At 42.2% G+C, this 24,583-nt stretch overlaps 2 protein-coding genes across 4 annotated transcripts in view; both read left to right on the top strand.

The window, feature by feature from the left end:
* The window catches only part of kdm2ab (lysine (K)-specific demethylase 2Ab), a 29,955-nt gene extending 25,533 nt beyond the window's left edge, over positions 1-4,422 (top strand). For 2 of the 3 annotated variants that reach the window (XM_034181024.1, XM_034181023.1), the window contains 3 exons: positions 2,646-2,792; positions 2,951-3,166; positions 3,277-4,422. In XM_034181024.1, the coding sequence (XP_034036915.1) occupies positions 2,646-2,792; positions 2,951-3,166; positions 3,277-3,458 (545 nt within the window). In that variant the 3' untranslated portion in view covers positions 3,459-4,422. The remainder of the gene's footprint in view (positions 1-2,645; positions 2,793-2,950; positions 3,167-3,276) is intronic. The other variant, XM_034181025.1, reaches the window with a different exon arrangement.
* Positions 4,423-5,398: 976 nt separating this feature from the next.
* Positions 5,399-24,583, top strand: part of ankrd13d (ankyrin repeat domain 13 family, member D) — a 28,262-nt gene continuing 9,077 nt past the window's right edge. The window contains exons 1-12 of the mRNA XM_034181026.1: positions 5,399-5,954; positions 6,061-6,196; positions 6,280-6,404; positions 6,585-6,630; positions 10,113-10,256; positions 13,264-13,453; positions 14,030-14,096; positions 15,666-15,747; positions 21,531-21,592; positions 21,681-21,811; positions 21,984-22,141; positions 24,459-24,572. Coding sequence (XP_034036917.1) covers positions 5,871-5,954; positions 6,061-6,196; positions 6,280-6,404; positions 6,585-6,630; positions 10,113-10,256; positions 13,264-13,453; positions 14,030-14,096; positions 15,666-15,747; positions 21,531-21,592; positions 21,681-21,811; positions 21,984-22,141; positions 24,459-24,572 — 1,339 coding nt within the window. The 5' untranslated portion in view covers positions 5,399-5,870. The remainder of the gene's footprint in view (positions 5,955-6,060; positions 6,197-6,279; positions 6,405-6,584; positions 6,631-10,112; positions 10,257-13,263; positions 13,454-14,029; positions 14,097-15,665; positions 15,748-21,530; positions 21,593-21,680; positions 21,812-21,983; positions 22,142-24,458; positions 24,573-24,583) is intronic.

Here is a 24,583-nt window from a genome sequence, read left to right as displayed (position 1 = left end):
GACAGTGAGACCTGGAGGGGGGTGATCAGGAAGCACAGCCTCCCCGATCTGAACCCGAGTGGTGTTCAGTTGTTGGACTTCTGTGCTAGTCACAGTTTGTCCATCACGAACACCATGTTCGAGCACAAGGGTGTCCATAAGTGCACGTGGCACCAGGACACCCTGAGCCGGAGGTCGATGATCGACTTTGTAGTCGTATCATCTGACCTTCGGCCACGTGTCTCGGACACTCGAGTGATGAGAGGGGCTGAGCTGTCGACCGATCACCACCTGGTGGTGAGTTGGATCCACTGGGAGGGGAGGAAGCCAGTCAGACCTGGCAGGCCCAAACGTATCGTGAGGGTCTGCTGGGAATGACTGGCGAAACCCTCTGTCGGCGAGGTCTTCAACTCCCACCTCCATGAGAGCTTCTCCCAGATCCTGGGGGAGGTTGGAGACATGGAGTCCGAGTGGACCATGTTCTCCACTTCCATTGTCGATGCGGCTGCTCGTAGCTGTGGTCACAAGGTCTCTGGTGCCTGTTGCGGTGGCAATCCCAGAACCCGGTGGTGGACGTCGGAAGTAAGGGATGCCGTCAAGCTGAAGAAGGAGTCCTACTTGTCTTTGTTGGTAGGTGGGACCCCGGAGGCAGCTGCTAGTTACCGGCAGGCCTAGCGTGCCACGGCCCGTGCGGTCGCAGAGGCAAAAACTCGTTGCTGGGAGGAGTTCGGGGAGGCCATGGAGGAGGACTATCGGTCATCCTTGAAGAAATTCTGGCAAACCGTCCGAAGCCTCAGGAGGCGGAAGCAGCTCTCCACCAGCACTGTCTACGGTGCGGATGCGGAGCTGTTGACCCTGACTGGGGATGTTGTCGGGCGGTGGAAGGAATACTTCGAGGATGGAGGAGGAGACTGGGGACTTAGAGACAGACTCATACATTACCCAGGCCGAAGTCACCGAGGTGGTTAGAAAGCTCCTCGGTGGCAAGGCTCCTGGGGTGGATGAAATCCGTCCTGAGTACCTTAGGTCTCTGGATTTTGTGGGACTGCCTTCGCTGACACACCTCTGCAACATCGCGTGGTGGTTGGGGACAGTGCCTCTGGATTGGCAGACCGGGGTGGTGGTCCCTCTGTTTAAGAAGGGGGACCGGAGGGTGTGTTCCAACTACAGGGGGATCACACTCCTCAGCCTCCCCGGTAAGGTCTATTCCAGAGTACTGGAGAGGAGAATTCAACTGATAGTGGAACCTCGGATTCAGGAGGAGCAGTGTGGTTTTCGTCCTGGTCGCGGCACACTGGACCAGCTCTACACGCTCCATCGGGTGCTCGGGTTCATGGGGTTCAACCAGTCCACATGTGTTTTGTGGATCTGGATAAGGCGTTTGACCGTGTCCCTCGGGATACCCTATGGTGGGTGCTCCGGGAGTATGGGGTCCGGGGTCCTTTGCTAAGGGCTATCCAGTCCCTGTACGACCGCAGCAGGAGCTTGGTTCGCATTGCAGGTAGTAAGTCAAACCTGTTTCCAGTGCATGTTGGCCTCCGCCAGGGCTGCCGTTTGTCACCGGTTCTGTTCATTATCTTTATGGACAGAATTTCTCAGCGCAGCCAGGGTGTAGAGGGGGTCTGGTTTGGGAACGACAGAATCTCGTCTCTGCTGTTTGCGGATGATGTGGTTCTGTTGGCTTCGTCAAATCAGGACCTTCAGCATGCACTGGGGCGGCTTGCAGCCGAGTGTGAAGCGTCCGGGATGAAAATCAGCACCTCCAAATCCAAGGCCATGGTTCTCGACCGGCAAAAGGTGCTTTGCCCTCTTCAGGTCGGTGGAGTGTCCTTGCCTCAAGTGGAGGAGTTTAAGTATCTCGGGGTCTTGTTCACGAGTGAGGGACGGATGGAGCGTGAGATCGACAGACGGATCAGTGCAGCATCTGCAGTGATGCGGTCGCTGTATCAGACCGTCGTGGTGAAGAGAGAGCTGAGTAGGGGGGCAAAGCTCTCGATTTACCGATCGATCTATGTTCCGATCCTCACCTTATGGTCATGAGATTTGGCTCATGACCGAAAGAACGAGATTGCGAGTACAAGCGGCCGCGATGAGTTTCCTCCGCAGGGTGGCTAGGCACTCCCTTAGAGATAGGGTGAGGAGCTCAGTCACTCGAGAGGAGCTCGGAGTCGAGCCGCTGCTCCTCCACGTCGAAAGGAGCCAGTTGAGGTGGCTCGGGCATCTTTTCCGGATGCTCCCTGGACACCTTGCTGGAGAGGTGTTCCGGGCATGTCCCATCGGGAGGAGGCCCCAGGGAAGACCCAGGACACGCTGGAGGGACTACGTCTCTCGGCTGGCTTGGAAACGCCTTGGGGTTCCCCCAGAGGAGCTGGGGGAGGTGTGTGTGGATCGGGAGGTCTGGGCGGCTTTGCTTGAGCTGCGACCCGACTGAACATTTCTGATGCATAGCGTACACTTTAGTGTGATGTGATTAAAGGGACAGAGCCAGAAAACCATAAACAATAAAGATGGTTGTTCCCTTAATTTTGCTCCCTCCATCTTTCTATGAATCCCGCTTTCCCCACCTAAATCACCCATGCTAGCACATAAAAGTAGTGCTTTCTAAAATCTGGGTTCTGGGTAGTTAACACTGGATTCAATACTTTTAAAATCTTTCGACTTTGCAGGGCTGAAGGATCTGATGCTGGCAGGTTGTTCTTGGTCATCTATTTCAGCTCTCTGCTCCTCTGGCTGCCCGCTCCTTCGTTCTTTGGATCTCCGGCATGCAGGCGGGGTCAAAGACTCTCAGATCAGGGACCTTGTTACCCCTCCAGGTGAGAATTACGCTGCCTCAGAGCGGAGCTTATTTTAGAAAGATTAAAATCATACTGCCCCCACCCCTCTATTTTTTGCACTTATCTTTACTAAGTTTTCCTTCACATTTACTCTCTGCCTTTGTTTTGTGTTTCTCACATGGATGCCCCTGTTTCAGGCTGTGACAACCGTAGTCAGTTGCGAACCATGCAGTGTTTACGACTAGCAGGCCTGGACATCAGCGATTCGACGCTGCGCCTAGTGATCCGCCACATGCCCCATTTAACAAGACTGGACCTTTCACAGTGCAGCAGCATCACTGACCACTCCATCAATCTGCTGACTGCTGTTGGATCGTCCACTCGAAACACACTCACAGAACTCAACCTGGGAGGTGAGGGATATATGGCATTTGCATGAGATGCACAGGAATGGGCACACACACACACACACACTATTATTCTATTGATGTTTTCTGATGAGAGGTGTCTTCTGCTTTCACAGGCTGTAATAAACTCACGGACGCCTGCCTGAAGTATCTCCGTCGCCTCTCGTGCATCTCACTGCTCGACCTACGGGGGTGTAAAGGTGTGTCCCGTAAGGCCTGCGAGGACTTTATCTCCGAGCTGTCTGTCAACACCCTCTACTGCCTATCAGATGAAAAACTGATCCAGAGGATATCCTAAACTCCTGCGCTATGTGGCAGCAGAAGTAACTGACTGTCAAAAGCAGGGCGTGTGAAACAAAAGCGCCCAGAAATGCAGGGAGTCTTGCACACATCTGTATGAGATATATGGAAGCTTGGGGCAGACCTGGCGGTGCCTGCACACTTCCTGATATTGTTGAAAGTGGGTTGTCACAGGTGAAAAAGCAGTTGTTTAATCATTATATGCATTTTTTTGTCTGTGCGCCTAAGATACTCAGGTGTTTTTGATTGTTGGGAATTTTTTTTCTTTCTCCACATTCGTGTGGCATCTGTTTGAGGGCTTGGTGCCCCAGTGTTGAGCAGTTTGCAGGTTCAGTGTCTTGTGGCCAGAAATGAGAGTTTAAAAGCAGTTAGTTGTATTAGACATCCACTGGGTGATTAAGATCTTTGAACAGATGGTAATTTTGATAAGCTTTGCATTGAGAAAGAGAAACACATAGACTTCTGAGTATTATTGGGACTTAACTGTTCTGTTGCTGTTTTTTCTTTCTTTTTTTTTTTTTTACCCATAAATATCTGGTTGTCCTGTGACCAGTGTTATGTCATTTGATTGCAATAACAATTTTCCTGTCACATGTAAGAGAGAGCAAGTGCATTGTCTTGTGAACTTGCAGGCCTGTTTTTAATTTTGATTCACAAATTTTTTTTTTTTTTTCTTTTTGAGACCGTTAAACGTGAGAGGCTTATTTCATTTGTTGCAATCATTTGTAGAGTAAGCTTGGTGACATGCTGGGTGCAACTTTCATTAGTGTACTTGACAAATATACATGTGGAACCCGAAGTTTCGGTACACAGCCTTAGGTGATGAGATCCTCATGGTATGTATATGTTGGGTAAATATACAGTGTGAGAAGGCAATCTTAAGTCAGGGGTGGAGGTAAGCTGAGGCTTGGGAGTTGGATAAATGGTGCATTCAATAACAAATAATAATAATAAAAAAACCTAAACTAAAAAAAGACTTCAGGTGCTATTACTTCAAAACTACTTGTGCTTTGGTTTTGTAAAAATGGAACATTTACAACGAAATGTTAATAGTCTGAATAAAATTCTTCTTTCATACCCTTTCATTAATGAAAGGGAGTGGCTGTCTTTTCGGCAGTCTTTATCCAGCTGCTGTGGCCACATTTTATGGTGGTCATGTGATCAATTATTTTTCCACAGCTCTCACTCATCCTCAACCACTTCACTTTTCTATACCTGACTGAAAAATATAACCTATATAATATAAACCCAACTCTACCATAACCTTAATGTACAAGACTATAACTGTATCATCGATACTGCTGACAATATTTCCAGCTCTGGAAAAATTCAGAATAATTATTCCGGAGTGCCGGAAAGATATCCACTCCCTTAAAGGCACAGAGTGTCAGCTTTTCACACAAGTTCACAACCTTGTAAAAAGTCGGTGTATATTTTCTTTTTCCTTTTCTTCTTTCTCCCTTGAACAGGGTGCCTGTTTCTGATAAGTTTTAAAGTGTAGTGGATCTTTTTGGGACGATTCTTTCCCCAGAATGCTCTCCCAACTGCATCCATCAAAATGACTATAAATGTATAAATATATACTTTTGTGTAAATGTTTTCCTCTTTTGGACTGCAAAAAAAAGGATGGAAAACCTGTAGCATTGTAATTATTTTCGAAAGCCTTTTTCACTTTATGTTATTTTTCAAGAAAAATAAAAAACGGGAAATGATGGGTTGATGTTGGCTGGTTATTGGCAGAGACTTCAATATTATTGGCTGCTGCAGCTTCCGTGGCTCCGCCCTCTTGCTCTGTAACCTGGAAATAGAGACGCCAAATAAAAAAATGCTGCTGGAGCTCCAGCTCCTAAAGTCAGCGTTTTTATACAGCAGACGGTAAAATGGATGTGATTTGACTGTGGTAATGGCAGGGTGGCACAGGCTAAGATAATCCTCCTCAACTGGATGTGAAACATTTTTTTTTTTTTTACAGAAGCGACCAAAACCAAATTGAATGATCGCGGTAGCAGCGGGCGGCTAGCTAACTTTATCGGCTATCATTGTCAACAGACTGTCTGAAAAAACAGGACATGATCTGTGGTGAGAAATGGTTGAATTAGGAGCTGCGTTAACCGGTTGAATTCGCGGTTTGAGGGATGGAAAACGGTTGTCAAGAAGGGTAGAGAAAAATGTTAGCCAGTTAGCTCCCGTTAGCTAGCCGTGTTATCGTTGCATCAAATTAGTGGGCTGAGTTAGACAGGCTAACTCAGCCCACTAATTTAAGCAGGCACACGCATCCCCGTCTGTCGGTCGCTCACCTAGTATCTTGTATAACTGATCGAGTGTTTAACCACGTTCTGGTGTGCTAGCGGAGCCGCGCTACAGTCTGCACAAGTCAGATTACACCTTAACCGCTAACCCAAACACAGGCATGGCACACGAGGGCTTCCCTCTGCATTTTCTGGTCTGGAATAACCAGTACCTGGAGCTGGATCGGGAGCTGCAGAAAAAAGAGGTAAGCGTGCAACGTTGTGTTTGCAGCTGTTTTTTATTTTTATTATTATTATTATTATTATTATTTTGATCTGTTGCACTGCATTGCGCTGTGCTCGGTTCTGCAGCAGGGCGTGGAGCGTTTGGACCCGAGAGGGCGCACCCCGCTAGAACTGGCTGTGTGTCTGGGCCACCTGGAGTCCACCCGAGTGCTGCTCAGACACGCTGCTGACCCAACGCACTGCAACGCGCAGAGCTGGACCAGTGAGTGAGCTGCTTTATGACGTCACGCTGCTGCTGCTGCTGCTGAGGGAATCACACTCACTGATGTGGATGGGATGTTTCAGTCTTGCAGGAGGCGGTGAGCACCGGAGATCCTGAGCTGGTTCAGCTGGTGCTCCAGTACAGAGACTTCAAGCGGGCCACAGAGAGACTGGCGGGCATCCCAGAGCTGCTCAGCAAACTGAGACAGGTAAAAACAACCTCACAGTTAGTCGTTTGATTAAAGAAACAAGCCACCAAAGGTTTGCACAGGCCCAAGGTACTTTGCATATTGCAGAGAACTAAATGATGACTCTGAATACACAGTGGGACGTTTACAAGAGTCTTCTGCTTTTATGTAAAGTGATGCAGTTTCCGTGATGTTTTCCAGGCACGAGACTTTTATGTGGAAATGAAGTGGGAGTTCACCAGTTGGGGTGAGTGTGTTTCTTTAAAGCAGTTTCACAGATGTTTGGCTTCAGCACCACAGTAACTGGACAGCTCCCTCTGTGGCAGCTGTCGCTCAGCTGAGAAGCTGGAAACTCAACTTTCATGTGTTCTAATAGTACATTAGGTAACTGTAAGAATAGTTCAGATCTGGTTACGAGCACCACAATTTGACTGTGTATACCTTTTGGTACATATTGTAGAAAAATAACTTGAGCCATTTGAATTTTCAATAGGGGGCCAAGTAGGAGTCAATTGAAGAATTGCACAGGGGTCAAAATAAAAAAAAAAATGTTCCAATCATATTGAAAGTGATACCACATTGTGTCTGTTGATAATGATTCCAAAAAGGTATAGTTTGGACTATCTGTGACTGAACGTTATGGGGTAAAAACAGCAAGAATGGTGACAAAGGTCAGTTTCAGTTTGTACAGGGGTCAAAAGTTAAAGTTGCTCCAGTTTTGGTCAAATGTGGTGCAAATTATTGGTTCAACTAATAGGATTAACAAATGGAATAGTTTTGACTGTGTTGAATGTTTGGTCTCCAAAGTAAAGTTTTTTGGATTCTATGACATGTGACATGTTACCCCGTAACATCATAACTAAGCATGACACGTGGTGCCAATAATTTGCATCATGTTTTACCATAACTGGAGCAACTTTAACTTTGGTGATTCTATGGTAACGGAATTATGACGGGAAAATCTGGCCATATTTTAGCTCCCCATTAAAAATGTGCTCTGATTGTAATTCCATTACCATAGAATCACCCACTTTTGACCCCTGTACAAACTGAAAGGGACCTTTGTCACCATGCTTGCTGTTTTTACCCCATAACTCCATAACATTCAGTCACAGATAGTCCAAATATACTTTTTTGGAATCTTTGTGATCAGACACATAATGTGGTATAGCTTTCAATATGATTGGAACTTTTTTTGTTTGTTTTTTTACCCCTATGCAGTTCTTCAATTGACCCCTACTTGGCCCTCTATTGAAAATTCAAATGGATAACGTTATTTATCTAAAATATGTACCAAAAGGTATATACAGTCAAACTTTGGTGCTTGTAACCAGATTTGAAGGATTCCTCTGCAAATATTCTGTTATCTGCTGCACTGTAAGGGTGAGACTAATGCATAAGTTGATTGTGCAGTGTTGGCACAAACCATTTGGAGGATGGGGGTGTCAAACCATTTTTAACCAGCACGTCATTCGTGCTGAACTGAGCCGGGCCCAGAACGTCGGAACTTGTTGCATGTATGTGCAGCTTGTCTTGCTGCGCCAACAAAAATAGCTAGAATCTGTGGAGATATATCTTGTTTCTTGCTTATTTGAATTATACCCAGCATTTTGCTTTATAGGTAGTCTTTGCATTTTCTTTCTTCTTTTTGTTTTCTAAATCTTACTTTATATTTCTCTGTATTTTGTACACTTTTATTGTATGAAAATGTATAGTCCCTACAAGAAGATATAGGTTATTCTGTATCTCACAATGAGGGAGGTATTATTTTTATTATTATTCTCGACCACAGCAGACTCGCAACCTACTGCTGACACCCCCATCCTTCGAATGGTTTGTGCTGACACTGCATACTCAACATGTGGGTTGGTCTCACCCGTGTTCTAAACCACTGGCTATTACATGTTAAAGGCCTTGCTTCTTGCGTTGTCATATTTTTGCATAATTCACAGCATTAAATATGCACAATATGCTTCCATGTTTGATGTTTAGGCTGATATTTTAGTCATGTCTGCTCACATCAACTTGTATTAAATGTTCATGATATGTCTAATCTCATTACATCTAGGCCATGTGTAGAATGAGACAGTTTGAAGTCCGTTTTTACACAAACTTAGTTTAGAGAGTGCACTGGTTATCAAAACAGAAAGTTCCCAGTTCAGGACCGCCTGCGCGCCATTCTCTGTATACCTGGCATAACAGTCTGCACCAATTCAACATGTGGATCCATATCTGATCTGCTGTGGTGACCCTGAGCAACAAGAGAGAGGCCAAAATGAATTTATAGTCACTTTTTGCAAAGGGGTAGCACACTGGTGCAGTCAGTTGGCACGCTTGCATCCCACACAGAAGGTCCTCGGTTCAAGGCCGCCCATGTCCCATTCTCCATCTTTCTCTGGGGGTTGCATCTGGCAGGGCATCCAGCACTGTGCTAAATCCACTGTGGTGACACAGAGGAAAATCTGTACCAAATAAACCTGCAGATCGATGCCAGATCTGACCTCCAGGAAAAGGGAGCCACCGAAAGAAATTAGTTTTATTCCCTTTGAGCAAATCTTAAGATGTGTATGTATATTTTTAAATTTATGAATGAATGGCAGCATATTAATAGAGGTCTCATTCATTTTTCTTAAAACATTCCCATTGGCAACCAGCTCTTCTTGAATATCAAGGTGAGAACAAACCCCTTTGACAGTCGGAGGGCCCAGGGCCAAGCATCAGTCCACTCCTTTTTTTAAAGAAAGTAGGTTAAACACCCACCTGAAATTAAATGAAATTACATGGAATACATGTAATGAATGCGGAAAATGACGACAAAAAAAAAAATGAACACAATAAGGTGAGTTATTCGTGATTTTTTTGTTGTTGTTTTTTTGTAATGAAATTACACATTTTATTGAAATTGGCATTCCGATGCACATGATATTGGCCATGCTCGTGCATCAGACCATCCCCTCTTTAGGCAGAATTTTGCGTGGCGAGCCCTGGGCCCTGTAATGGAAAAGGGAGGTAATTATACAGAGATCCAATATGTATAGATCTATTTTCTTCCTGGTGAATAATTCAGTCACACAATAACCCTAGATTTTATAGAAAAGGCATTAATTGTCCTATGGTTACAGCTGTACGTGTGGATGAAAAGAGTTTGTCCTTGTAAAGCAGGTAGCTCAGCGGATAAGGAGGAATGCCAATATGCAGTCCAGCGTTCGAACTCTGCTCATGCTTCCTATCTGGGTCCTTGGGGAAGACACTTAAACTGTACTTTCTCAGTCCACACCACAGTGTAGACCTATTAATCTTTTTATGTTATGGTCATTTGCATGTTAAAAGATGCCATATGATCCTTACCTCTATGTTTATGAATTTAGTTTGCTGACTGAGGAGGAAAAATTCACTAATTGAAGGGTTTCATTTGATTCAATTTATGTTCAGGATTATGACTCAGCGTTGCACCTGGCTCAGTCAGACATCCTCTGTACCACCTGGCAGCTGCCTAGGCACACTAGCCAAGTAGTCATCGTAGATATGTTCCAAATAAAAATTGCTTACATCTCTAAAGCAATGGGCTACATTTTATTTTCACATACAAGTCCTTATTGCAAAACTTACCTCCAGTCATTCACCATTTGACACGTTGCATCTTTTGTACCTGTCCACTGTGTCTTCTGTCCTTGATCTTTCCTCTCGGATCTTTGTCCCATTTAAATATTAATGCAACTGGCCTCGCAGTGCCCTTGGTGTCGAAGGTGTGTCCCAGTGATGTGTACCGGGTTTGGAAAAGCGGATCATGCCTCCGTGTTGACACCACTCTCCTGGGCTTTGAACACATGACGTGGTTGAAAGGACGACGCAGCTACATTTTTAAAGGTGGAGGTGCGTATACATACATTGAACAAGCATTATACAGAGTTGAATAAGCATGAACATCTGAAACTGGATGTTGAACTCAGCACAGCTTTGGCCACAAGTCAGCAACAGCATGTCATGAAGGGTCAAGATGGTGCGGGTTTATCTGGCAACTGACTGCTTTAGCATTTGGTTTTACTGATGAACTCCTCCCCCACCAAACAAAAAAAAAAAAAAAACTAAACTTGAAACATTGTGAAAAGTCAAAACCGTCGCCACTGGGCCTCAAACCTGTCTCCTGTCCATCTGTGGCTATGACGTCATTTCAAGTTATGTTGATTATATGGTCCAGACTGGACATTCATGTTACGGAGAGGACTGATGTCAGTACGTCCAGTTCAACTTAAGCAAAATGTTTTGATTTGCAAAAGATTTTAATGAACAAAACTTTTCCACTTCAACACAGAACATTTTGATCCTCAAAACAATTTGAGTCACAAGCAAAGTTTTTGACTTTGAAATGAAAGCGGATGGCTTCACAATCAATTATTTTTTTTTTACTTTAAAAAAAAAAGTCCACCTTGACTTTTGTTTTCAGAACAGTATCTTTTGCTTAGATGATTTTTTTCCTGCTGAGATTTTTATTATTATTTTGCTTACATTAAAAAAAAAACCAAAACAAACAGAATTCCTTCCATATTTTTTACCCATAATTCCATGACATTAAGTCATACAGTAGTGTTCAGAATAATAGTAGTGCTATGTGACTAAAATGATTAATCCAGGTTTTGAGTATATTTCTTATTGTTACATGGGAAACAAGGTACCAGTAGATTCTCACAAATCCAACAAGACCAAGCATTCATGATATGCACACTCTTAAGGCTATGAAATTTTGCTATTAGTAAAAAAAAGTAGAAAAGGGGGTGTTCACAATAATAGTAGTGTGGCATTCAGTCAGTGAGTTTGTCAATTTTGTGGAACAAACAGGTGTGAATCAGGTGTCTCCTATTTAAGGATGAAGCCAGCACCTGTTGAACATGCTTTTCTCTTTGAAAGCCTGAGGAAAATGGGACGTTCAAGACATTGTTTAGAAGAACAGCGTAGTTTGATTAAAAAGTTGATTGGAGAGGGGAAAACTTATACGCAGGTGCAAAAAATTATAGGCTGTTCATCTACAATGATCTCCAATGCTTTAAAATGGACAAAAAAAAACAGACACACGTGGAAGAAAACGGAAAACAACCATCAAAATGGATAGAAGAATAACCAGAATGGCAAAGCCTCACCCATTGATCAGCTCCAGGATGATCAAAGACAGTCTGGAGTTACCTGTGAGTGCTGTGACAGTTAGAAGACACCTGTGTGAAGCTAATTTATTTGCAAGAATCCCCCGCAAAGTCCCTCTGTTAAATACAAGACGTGCAGAAGAGGTTACAGTTTGCCAAAGAACACATCAACTGGCCTAAAGAGAAATGGAGGAATATTTGTGGACTGATGAGTAAAATTGTTCTTTTTGGGTCCAAGGGCCACAGACAGTTTGTGAGACGACCCCCAAACTCTGAATTCAAGCCACAGTTCACAGTGAAGACAGTGAAGCGTGGTGGTGCAAGCATCATGATATGGGCATGTTTCTCCTACTATGGTGTTGGGCCTATATATTGCATACCAGGTATCATCAGTTTGGATATGTCAAAATACTTGAAGCGGTCATGTTGCCTTATGCTGAAGAGGACATGCCCTTGAAATGGGTGTTTCAACAAGACAATGACCCCAAGCACACTAGTAATCAAACAAAATCTTGGTTCCAAACCAACAAATTTAATGCCTCGCAGATGTGAAGAAATCATGAAAAATTGTGGTTATACAACTAAATACTAGTTTAGTGATTCACAGGAATGCTAAAAAAGCAGTTTGAACATAATAGTTTTGAGTTTGTAGCGTCAACAGCAGATGCTACTATTATTGTGAACACCCCCTTTTCTACTTTTTTTTTTTTTTTTACTAATAGCCCAATTTCATAGCCTTAAGAGTGTGCATATCATGAATGCTTGGTCTTGTTGGATTTGTGAGAATCTACTGAATCTACTGGTACCTTGTTTCCCATGTAACAATAAGAAATATACTCAAAACTGGATTAATCTTTTTATTCACATAGCACTACTATTATTCTGAACACTACTGTAAATGGTCCAAACTATACCTTTTGAGAATCTTTGTGATCACACAAATGTATATTTTTCAGTATGACTGGAGCATTTTTAAATGTTGATGCTTGAGTAATCCTTCATTGATCCCTACCTGATTACAGCTAATGATGGTTCAATTCAATTTTATTTATATAGCGCCAAATCACAACAAACAGTTGCCCCAAGGCGCTTTATATTGTAAGGCAAGGCCATACAATAATTACGTAAAAACCCCAAAGGTCAAAACGACCCCCTGTGAGCAAGCACTTGGCGACAGTGGGAAGGAAAAACTCCCTTTTAACAGGAAGAAACCTCCAGCAGAACCAGGCTCAGGGAGGGGCAGTCTTCTGCTGGGACTGGTTGGGGCTGAGGGAGAGAACCAGGAAAAAGACATGCTGTGGAGGGGAGCAGAGATCAATCACTAATGATTAAATGCAGAGTGGTGCATACAGAGCAAAAAGAGAAAGAAACACTCAGTGCATCATGGGAACCCCCCAGCAGTCTAAGTCTATAGCAGCATAACTAAGGGATGGTTCAGGGTCACCTGATCCAGCCCTAACTATAAGCTTTATAAGCTGGTTATCATTCATAAATATTAATTAGGGCCAATTTACCTTATAAATTATGGGTGTGTGGTGACGTGCCCACTTTCAGTGCTCTGGCCCAAGTCCTAAAACCATTGTTTCATATTTTATAGGCTAACCATTTGCAACCATTAATTAATAATAATGGCCATAATCGGTGGTTGCAACTCAGGTGACGCGTTTACATTTCCAGTGCCTCTTGCTGCTACACTCACATTGATGTCGGCGTATCCTCTGCATCATGTTTGTTGTTGCCTACAGATGATGGAGCCGTGGTGATGGAAGTCGACCACGAGAAACAAGTGGTATACACTGAGCCCCTCGTGTTGTCCCCTCGTGACGCACCATCCCTCCTGGCGGCCATGCAGCCCACACAGGAGAACACAGCCCAGAGACTCACGTCGCCCATTGTTTCCACGCACCTCAACACGCGCAACATTGCCTTTGAACGGTAAGCGTAATGTGCAGAGATTGTAGACTGATTCATTTCATCATGGTCTTACTTGACTTGTTTTCTAGAAGCCACAACTCCTGTTCTAGATCAAATTGGGTGTGATAAGTCACAACTGGACATTTGGCTCTTTTTTCTGAATACAAATCTGCCTCATTTTGCTTTAAGATGCTAAGGTTTAGTAATTAAATTGGAAAACTATTTTTTTGTTGATTCTGGTGTTGCATATTTTTCACAAATATATTTGCAGTCAAGCTGCAACAATTAGGTGACTCTTCCTGAATCTGATGCTTTTTGTGGTTTGTCTGCTTCTTTCATGCTCTCACAGTAACTTGACTATCTTTGATTTGTCTACAAAACATATCATTTGTCCAGATCCATATTGGGGTTCGAGAAGCGCTGACCAATATTTTTTCACCATTTTTTGATATTTTATGGCCCAAACACTTAACCGATTCATTGAAAAATAATCAACAGGTGAATCGAATGTAAAAATAATTTAGTTGCAGCCCTAACTCACACAATTTGTTGCGGTTAATATAAAGAGTTCCACATCTTTATTTTGTTAATGTTTAGAAACAAGTCTGGGATCTGGGGGTGGCGATCGGAGAAGAGTGAGGTGGTCAGCGGCTACGAAGCTAAGGTTGGTGATGGCTCAGTCTGTTTTCACAATAATTCCAGTCTGTTTCAAATAGAATGGACAGAAAGGAAAAAGCAGCCAGTCTGCTCTGTGTGCACCAGATCTTGTCAGATCTCAGATGCAAAGCAGAGTCTGTCCTGATTAGTACTTGGCTGGGAGATCGCTTGGGAAGTTCAGGAGTTGTGCTTGTGTTTCTCCATATACGTAGAACTAGAGTTGCATTCGGTGTAAAACCTGTGCCAAAATCCTGGATGTACTATTTTTTTGAATTACAAGTTGAAAATGTTACCATCTCTGTGTGCACAATGATAAAGTACCATAATTTGCCACCAAAAGTTCAAAAAAATTTAAACTTCTGTTGTCTGCCACAGCGAAAAGACAAACCTGGTGTTTTATCTTTAACGGGGTGAAAGACGGGTAATGAAAGATGGATCAATTGCAGGGTCACCCAGTTTTAATCTGGTAAATGTGAATAATTTGTGATGTTACAGAGAGGAATTCATCCATAACCTCACAAAGTTACGTTTTTAAGATGAAATCACAACCAGAGCTTAAAACAAAGCCTGTCTTAATATACCGCCATGCAGAATGCTAAAACTTAGTCTTATCGTTCAATGACTGGTAAGTAAATTATTGTCCGTGTCATTAACTTTGTAAAATGATGTCACTGCAGATGACAGGAATCTTGCTTTGGTGACCATTATGATTAATTTTACCGCCAACATGTGAATGCATCATTAGAATCGAACGTTTTCTAAACGATCAAACTGTAATTGGATTATTTCTTATTAGCAGATAATTTAATTCAATGTTTATTTGTAGTTCTGTCAGTTCAGCACTTCACATTCAAGTCACAAGGTGGTCAAATGGTATTTTCATGTCATCTGTAATAAACAGCCCCTTTGAAGCCGAAGATTGCCGGAAAGGTGTTCTGACCTGGAAGGTAACGAATCGGTGCAAATAGGTTTAATAACTCTTTAGTTTCAATGACTTTACCTATGTGTGGTATAATATGCAGTATTTTTGGTAATATCATTGCTCAGTCATGGAGTTAATGAAATTAAAGTAGCCATGTTCTGCAAAATCAATTTTATATACCCGTTGAACTTGAATATGGTTACTCTTTTTTTTTTTATGTCAACCTGTTTTCCATTTGTGATGTGAGGATGCATCACGTCACTGCCTATGGGGTATTTATGGCTGAAGTCTTTAATATAGGGCTTTTAAGACACCTGGTGACATTCTTGAAAGAGTGTATAATAGGATACCTTTTTAAATGTATTGGACTTCTTAATACTAGTAGAAATCACAATAGAACATGTTGCACATTCCAAAATTAAAACTGCAGTTGGATTTGGAAAAAGTGCAATCGACTGCAAACCTCTCCATGAGTACAAAGAATCAGTTTTGCAGGAAAACTGTTGTTCAGACAAAACTGGGATGCAGTTCAACTCAATCATGAGAGGGAAGCAGACATGTCATCTCCCAGTTTCAAACTTGACAGTTAACACCTGTTTTAAGTCTATGCATGATTGATACATGTGCTGTTCCTTTGTGTGTTGCCGGGTCTAGGTTTACAGTGCTACTAATGTGGAGCTGGTGACCCGGTCAAGGACAGAGCATCTGTCAGACCAGGATAAGTCCAGAAGCAAAGGTATGTGAATGCCAAGAGGAACGTCTTGCTAACTATGTTTGTGGTGGTGGAAGAACATCACATGGTACTTAACCCTCTGGGGTTTGAGGGCATTTTTTGGACAGTTTACTCGCCTGGCATAATTGTTTTATTATTGCTGTTAACAGCTCTCCCTACATTCCACAATCAAGTTTTATGTCTCTCTTTTTTCAGGACAACCTGTGCTTTCAGAATGTGTTTTATAAGTGTAAAGGTTTAAAATCAAAAATAGGCAAGGAAAAAATAAAGCGAAAAATAATTTTCCACACATTTATTCAAAACACACAGCAAACTATAATAAACAACTGTTTTGACACTTTATAAAGGTAACTTGAGATCTTGTGTGAAAGACTGTACAACAAAAAGGTTCAAACAATAAACACAAATGCACATTTTGAACAATATTACAAAATGGTCTATGCATTTTGTTATTTTGATATGGTAAACAGTGCTTTATGCAGAGAAAGCAACAGAGTTATCCAGTAACATTCACATACAAACTAGTGGAGCAATCCTGATAGTTACACACTCTTTGTTTGAGCACATGAGATTGTCATCAGAGGCTGTCTGTCTGCTCCTGCTTTCACTGATCGCTGTGTGTAAGGGCGCACTGAGAGCACCCAGGGGGCTATTCAAATGGGCCAACTAGTAACATATCGCTCCTGAAAACGATCTTTGGCTTTTCACGTGAGGTAAATCTGCCCTACGATTGGATTTTGGAAAACCATATAACGGTGAACCAATCCCAATTGGACACTCACATTGTGCACGTCATCTCACAGCTTCTATGAGGAGTACAAAAATGGCGGACGGTGGATCGAAAGTCCGGAGTTAACTTTTCAGCAAAAAAAGAGCAAGTTTCTATCTCATCATTAAAAAGTTATTTATAATTTAGTAAAGCTTGGTCTTAGCCGTCGTATATGACGGCGTTGGCCCCAGAGGGTTAAACACCAACAGAAATTTGTTGTCGTCATATCAAGAGTATGTTTTGTATGAAATGGCTTACAGTCTTAAAGATGCACATCTTGCTGGTCATAAAGAGACCAGGTCAGGTCAAATCTGAGAGGATGCACTGGTGCTGTATCCATCGAACCAAGAAAACATCCCAAGGTCCTGATTTAGGGAAAAACCCCGTTGTGTCTGATTTGCAGACATTAATGCTGGATTTTACAGTCGCAAATTGAGTTTTAAATTGCTATTTGCTACTGCTATTTGCAAATCATCAGACACAATGGGGTTATTCCCATTCTAATCCAATTCCGTTTGCATGTCTTATTTTTCTGTAAGTAATTTGGTCGACGAATCGTTGTGAAAGAGTGTCAGGCTTGTCTAAGCAGCAGCGTCTTCATGTCAAACTGGAAAATCTGTGAGCAGATCCACAGATTTCTCCATCTCAACTGCATTGAGGAATTCTGTATCAGAATTCACATCAATACTTTCGTATGGTATCTTGAATTTACCCATTTCACCATTGTCGTTGCTACGCCACTTTCTCTTTCTCTCAGCTGACAGTGCCTTTATTTACATCCACATAGCAGCGTGTGCGGTCAAGGCACGGAGTAACACATTAATATGAAACAGTTTTGTTTTTCCATCGTACACGCGATATTTTATGGTCTGAAATCTCACACGATTAACCAATCAGGTTTGCGGAAAAAAGTAATTGGATTAGAATAACAGCTACCTAGGCAGACCACCGGTCCAGCCCATCTCAAAAAGTAGCCCTCTGTCTGCTACAGCCAGATGACATGTTGACGAAGCCTAGACATTTCCATTTGAACGCATGTTGTGCACGCTGGATCATGCTCAGGGAAGTGCGCCATAAGGCTATAATGCTGCAGCGGACGGTCCCTCACGGTGCAAGCAGGATGGCTGAGTGTCCGCAAAGATCCTGCTCATTTAACATGGTCATTCCAGCCAAGTATCTTCTGGAGACACCAGCTACAAAAAGTATTCAGTCGTCACCTTAGCATAATCATCATCATCATTTTCGTCTAGGCGCATTGCCTGCCTTGGGGTGCTCCTGATCCTTGATTTCTTCATCCACGTTGAAGTTTGTCTTCTCAGTGTTAGTAAAAGATGTGTAAACCAAAATGTGTGAAAATCACAGCACTTCATTATTTCCACAATTTACTACAGCCTAATTCCAAAATTGAATACATTAATTTTTTCCCTCAAAATTCTACTCACAACACCCCATAATAACATGAAAAAAAGTTTTTTGACATCTTAGCAAATTTATTTAAAATAAAAAAACTAATAAATTACATGTACATAAGTGTTCTCACACCTTATGCTCAATACTTTGTTGATGCACCATTGACAGTAATTGCAGCCTCAAGTCTTATTGAATATGATGCCACAAGCTTGGTGCACCTGTCTTGGGCAGTGTTGCCCATTCTTCTTTGGAATATAATGGAAGGTCAGTGCACAGCCATTTTCAGATCTCTCCAGAGATGTTCAATCAGATTCAGGTCTGGTCTCTGGCTGGACCACTCAAGGACATTCAGAGTTGTTCAAAAGCCACTCCTTTGATATCTTGGCTGTGTGCTCAGACAGGGTCATTGTCCTGCTGAAAGATGAACTGTCGCTCCAGTCTGAGGTCAGGAGTGCTCTGGAGCAGGGTTTCATCCAGGATGTCTCTGTACATTGCTGCATTCATCTTTCCCTCAATCCTGACTAGTCTCCCAGTTCCTGCTGCTGACAAACATCCCCACAACATGATGCTGCCACCACCACGCTTAACTGTACGGATGGTGCCTGGTTTCCTTCAAACATGACACCTGGCATTCATGCCAAGGAGTTCAATCTTTGTCTTGTCAGACCCGAGAATTTTGTTTCTCATAGTCTGAGAGTTCTTCAGGTGCCTTTTGGCAAACTGCAGGTGGGCTGCCATGTGCCTTTTACGAAGGAGTGGCTTCCATATGGCCACTCTACCAACAGGCCTGATTGTTGGATTGCTGCAGAGATGGTTGTCCTTCTGGAAGGTTCTCCTCTCTTCACAGAAATACTGGAGCTTTGACAGAGTGACGATCTGGTTCTTGGTCACCTCCCTGACTAAGGCCCTTCTCCCCCAATTGCTCAGTTTAGACACGTGCCCAGCTCTAGGAAGAGTCCTGGTGGATCTGAACTTCTGTATATGGATGATGGATGCCACTGTGTTCATTGGGACATTCAAAGCAGCAGAAATGTTTCTGGACCCTTCCCCAGATTTGTCCCTTGAGACAACCCTGTCTCAAAGGTTACAGACAATTCCTTTGACTTTATGCTTGGTTTGTGCTCTGTGGGACCTTTATATGTAGACAGGTGTGTGCCTTTCCAAATCATGTCCAATCAACTGAATTTACCCCAGGTGGACTTCAGTTAAGCTGTGGAAACATCTCAAGGATGATCAGTGGAAACAGGATGCACCTGAGCTTAATTTTGTGTCTCATGGCAAAGGCTGTGAATACTCAAGTGCATGTAATTTATTATTATTTTTTTAATAAATTCGCAAAAATGTCATGTTTTTCACATTGTCATTATGGGGTATTGCGTGTAGATTTTTGAGGAAAAATTGATTTCATCCATTTTGGAATGAGGCTGTAAAAAAAACAAAATGTGGGAAAAAGTGAAGCACTGTGAATACTTTCTGGATGCACTGTAGGAGTTCAGTGACCTAAGTAACAGCAATTGCTGGGTTTTTCTTATGGTATTCCCCAGTGTTGTATAGTAACGAAGTAAAAAATACTTCACTACTGTACTTAAGTACGTTTTGGAAGACTTTGTACTTGAGTTTTTTTAATTCAGCTTACTTTCACTTTTTCTTCACTACATTTCCGACCTTAATTGCATACTTCTACTCTGATACTTTTTCTGTGTGCCATGCCGTTACTCGTTACAAAAAAAAAACACACACGTGCGCGAAAAATGTGTTTTCACCCAGAGACACCACTGATTACTAGTGACTGCAACGAAGTCAGGCCGATTTGTCATGAGGCATGTCCCGTAGGCTTTTTTGCAGTTGCGCACTTGGGGGGTGTTTGTCAGGAAAATTATAATTTCCCTACATTGATTACAGACCTGCAGCGGGTCTGTAATCAACTTTTCTGCAGCGCAGCTTTGCTTTGAACTTTGAACCAATCGAAGCTGTGATTTGTAGGTCGAAGCAGTGCTTCGATCTATGATTCGTGGATTCATTGTCGCTTTATCCTAATTTTTCCCAGCTAAAACCCTGAAGAGCATATGTCTGTGAGTAATATTTAATATTTTTTATGTTAAACCGACCTGTTATGGTCTTCTGAAACAGTTGATAGATGTATTTTATAACTTAAAAACTGGACCGATGCTAATGCGTTAGCATGTCTATGGCGTTTTCAGTGTTAAAGTTAGCATTAAGCATCAGCACGTTTGTGTTGATTTGTTTTCTGTATAATTAATGGCTCAGCGTTTGTCGTAAAAGAGTCAAATTGTTATTTTTTCATATTTATTTTTATTAATATAGCAACAACAATAATAGTCTAGATAATAGACAATAATAGTCAATAATAATAGGCTAATAATGTTACAATACAATTTTAGAGAAAGAGACAGAAATAACCTAATGAAACAAAACACAACAGAAAGGATAAAACCATGTAACAATGAAAATAAATACATATAGAAATAAATGTTTCCTGTGAACACCTAGTGAGTAGCCTACTCTCGTTTAGGTTTTGAAACCTTGTTTCTGAAGTGTTTTTGTGTAAGTAAGTCCCTTCGGCTGCTCCCTTGTTTGCACTCGGGGTCACCACAGCAAATCCGAGGTAGATCTGCATGTTGAATTGGCACAGGTTTTACGCCAGATGCCCTTCCTGACGCAACTCCATATTACATGCAGAAATGTGGCAGGAGTGGGATTTGAACACGGAACCTTCTGAGCTGAAACCAAGTGCATTAACCACTTGGCCATCACCCCTTGAAACCTTGTTTCTGAAGTGTTTTTGTGTGATGTGCACAATTTTCAGTATTTTGACTAATACTACCAGTCATTTACAAGCTTAAACGTTTATAAAAAACTTTTATAAAAAAAAAATCAGTCTGTTTTTGATTATTAACATTTACTTGTGCTTTTACTTTCAGTACTTGAGTACACTTACGTAGTTGTACATTACTTGTCATACTTAAGTACAATAAATACTAGATACTTCAAGACTTTTACTTGAGTAGCATTTCAATCAGTGACTTGAACTTCTACCAAAGTATTTTTTTTAATGGGTATCTGTACTTTTACCTAAGTGTGGTTTTCCGGTACTTTACACAACACTGGTATTCCCTCAGTGATACTTCATTAGGTATGCAATATTTTATTCTGACGCTCACCTGTGGGTGCTCCTTTAGGACTTCATGACATGCTATTCATACCACAAAGTCCATGTAGATATTGAAGATAAGAGGGGTTTTCCAGTGCTCCTTGACAACATCCCACCAACGTCTCAAACAGACATGTACACCTTTAATATAGGCCTTTGTGCCAGTGTATAATGCATGTAGTATAGAAACCAAGTGTGGACATTAGAGCCGGACATCTAATCATTTGAACACAGCATCTCATGGGATGTTAACTGGTTTATCTGTTTTACAATTGTACAGAAAGACAGGTAGCACCAGGACCATAAAAACTTGAACCTTTATTCTCCTGCAATACCTAACACCTCTTCCCATAGGTCAAACTTTCAGAGAGACTGTTGGTCGTATTAAAAAAAGAATACATTTGGAAGTTGATGACCTTGTTTTTTTCCACTCAGGCTCCAGGACTCCTCTTCAGTCCTTTCTGGGGATAGCTGAGCAGCACACAGCTCACAATGGGGTGAGTATGTTCTATGTGTTTATCACATACACACCATAGCTGCAGCCTCTGTTGAATAGCATCGCTGACAGCGGTTTCTCTCTGTTAGAGTAACATGTCCCAATGTGCCAGCCCGCACAACCCCACAGCCATCACAGCTGAGGAATACTTCAACCCAGAGTTCAACTTGAATGGCAGGGACATTGGACGACCCATTGAGCTTAGCAGCAAAGTCCAAAGGTGCGCTGCCACCACATGGCAGCACAGCAAGGATATCACAATTAAAGAGGGTGCAAAAACTCTCAAAAGTTCAACTAGCACTCATCAAAGCATTATACTCTTTACATGAGGAGAAACATTTACCTTGTGTTTTTCCAGTGCTGTTACCATTTCTGTCTCTTTGCCTCTTCAGGTTTAAAGCCACCCTCTGGTTGAGTGAGACTCACCCTTTGTCACTGGCTGAGCAGGTGACACCAATCATTGACCTCATGGCCATCTCCAACGCGCACTTTGCCAAGCTGCGTGACTTTATCACCCTCCGCCTGCCACCAGGCTTTCCTGTAAAGATAGGTAGGTGTGTGTATGTGTGGGGGGGTCATGCATTGGGCTGAAAGAATGTAAAGATTATAACCTGGGTTCTAGCTCCATGTTAGAAGTTATCTGCCTTGCTGTGAATTGTAGTAAAAATCATATTGTAAAGCTGTATTCAAGGTTTGTTTCAAATGTCTGCTACCATTTGTGTGAAATCCATCATCATCACAGCTGGTCTTGTCAAAGATTTATGAAAATGATTTACAACTGCAATTTACACTTTAAAGCAGAACAGTGTGTCATAGCATCTGTTTATGTCTTGCTTGCTGGGTCAGTCTTTGTGCTGTGCGGGATACTCTGTTCAGCGCGGGATTCCTCGGGGGTTGAGTCTTGGCCCATTACTGTTTTTCCTGTATTGAGCACCATTAGGAAAGATTATTTATAACTATGTGATTGAGTTTTCACTGCGATATAGTCGTTGCAGTTGTATATGTCAGTGCTTTCAGGAAATGTGTTTATTGATAAGTTGGAGGCTCGTCTGATTGCAGTGAGGCCTTTGTTGTCTAACTTTTGCAGATCCTAAAACCTACTGATGATGTTACTCATCGGGTCTGGTCAGCTATTTGATGATTTCCCTCTCTGGTTTCTGTCGTTTTTTTCCCCCCATTTGTGAAATGCTGCAAACATTAGAGCAGTCTTGTTTGGTCAATGCCAAGCTTTTGATTCATGCATTTGTGTCCTCCAGAACTGATGACTGCAATGATTTATTTTTGGTTCTGCCACTTAAAAGCATTCAAAGTCTTTTAGATGATTCAGTGCGGCTCCTTGAATTCTAACTGGACTGGATTTGAAACTTGTTTTATTTGTGTAAAATACTGAATAGATGCACACTGTGTCTGAGTTGGCTGAGCCACATTTGTTGGCACATGCCGTATAATCATGTGTCCCTGAGGTTAGGAAGAACGGCAGCAGCTGGTACAGCTTCTTCGTTTCGTGCACCTTCAATGTGAAACTGGTTAGCAGTTAGGATTAAGAAGTTGAGGTTCGAGACTAGATTTAAAAATTTTTCTGTGTCACCTATTGAAGGTGGGTAATTTGTACCTTAATCTTACAATTTTGTTTTTATACTGGGTTTTCTGGAGTACAAGTCCATAACTATTTAGTCAGTGACACAAGGTTTGTAATTTTTTCTGTAAATCACCACAATAGAGATGAAGTCAATCAGATGTGCTTGTAGTGTAGACTTTCATCTGTAATTCAGCAGAGGTTAACAATACTATGACATAATGCATTTCATTTAAGAATTATAACCATTAAAAAAACACATGCATTTTCTGAGGCCATAAGTAATTGGACAAACGATTCTAAATATAAAGATTAATTTGTCACTTTTCCAACCACCTTTCTGTAGTTCGGGGATGGATACATGAATATTTCCAAGTCTCTTAATATGTCATGGGCTTTATTTAAATCAGTCACTAAGTACTGCAGCCAGTATGGTAAATTTGCCCAGAGTAGGCAGTGGCTATGGATCAAACAGACGAGTGAGGGAAGCCACCAACACCTGTGTTACAGCTCTAAAGGAGTTGTAGGCTTCTGTATCTGTGACTGAAGAAGCTGTACATGGCACCACTTGTTCATGTTGCCTCACCAGTTGCACAGCTTCATGTTGGAGTGGCGCAGAGAAGGACTTTCATACATAATGAATTTCAGCTGTAGTTTGCCAGAAAGCACACTGGTGACTTGAACCTAGATTAGAGCCAGCTTTTTGTGTGGAAATTCTTCTCTGTTCTATTTCACCCTGAAGCTGACTGCTGGTGCAACAGACGGACGTTGCTGGGTTTGCCTGTAAAAGTGATATTTAATTCTCACATTTAAGAATGGTTAGTTTGTCCGAGATGGAGATGGACATTTCTATACTTTGTATAGAAATGGATTCCCTAAAAGTTCATGTAATATATTTAATGCCCTTGAATTAAAGCTGAACTTCTGATTGGTCATTTTGTCTTCATTGTGGTGTTTAGTGGCAAAATGACAATTTCACTTTCCACATACTTGCGGACTGACTGTACAGTGAGGTCTGCCTGCACACATACTTGGTTTAAATGTCCTTTTATAGTGTTGTTTAATCTGCCGCCCTGCGTGCGGGCTGACTGTGTTGTTATTGGCCCTCTCTGTTTGTTTCAGTGATAAGGGTCATGAAGTCGGTCATCAGAATCTCCCTGCAGCCGTCTGTCATCTCGTGGTTTTGCTTTATTTGTTTTTGCAGCAGCACGTGCACAGTACTGATAGTCCTCACTGCAGTTATGCATCTGTGTCTGCTGTAACCTGTGTGGATCATCTGTCTGTCCTCCAGAAATTCCCCTGTTTCATGTGTTGAATGCCAGAGTGACCTTCAGTAACCTGTGTGGCTGTGACGAGCCAGTCAGCTCTGTTACCGTTCACAAACCGGAGAGCTCCGAAGAAGCTGGTAACTATGAC

The sequence above is a fragment of the Thalassophryne amazonica genome, chromosome 11, assembly GCF_902500255.1.
Source record: "Thalassophryne amazonica chromosome 11, fThaAma1.1, whole genome shotgun sequence".
Taxonomy (NCBI): domain Eukaryota; kingdom Metazoa; phylum Chordata; class Actinopteri; order Batrachoidiformes; family Batrachoididae; genus Thalassophryne; species Thalassophryne amazonica.
The sequence above is the reverse complement of the archived record's forward strand: the minus strand, read 5'-3'. Positions and strand labels throughout refer to the sequence as shown.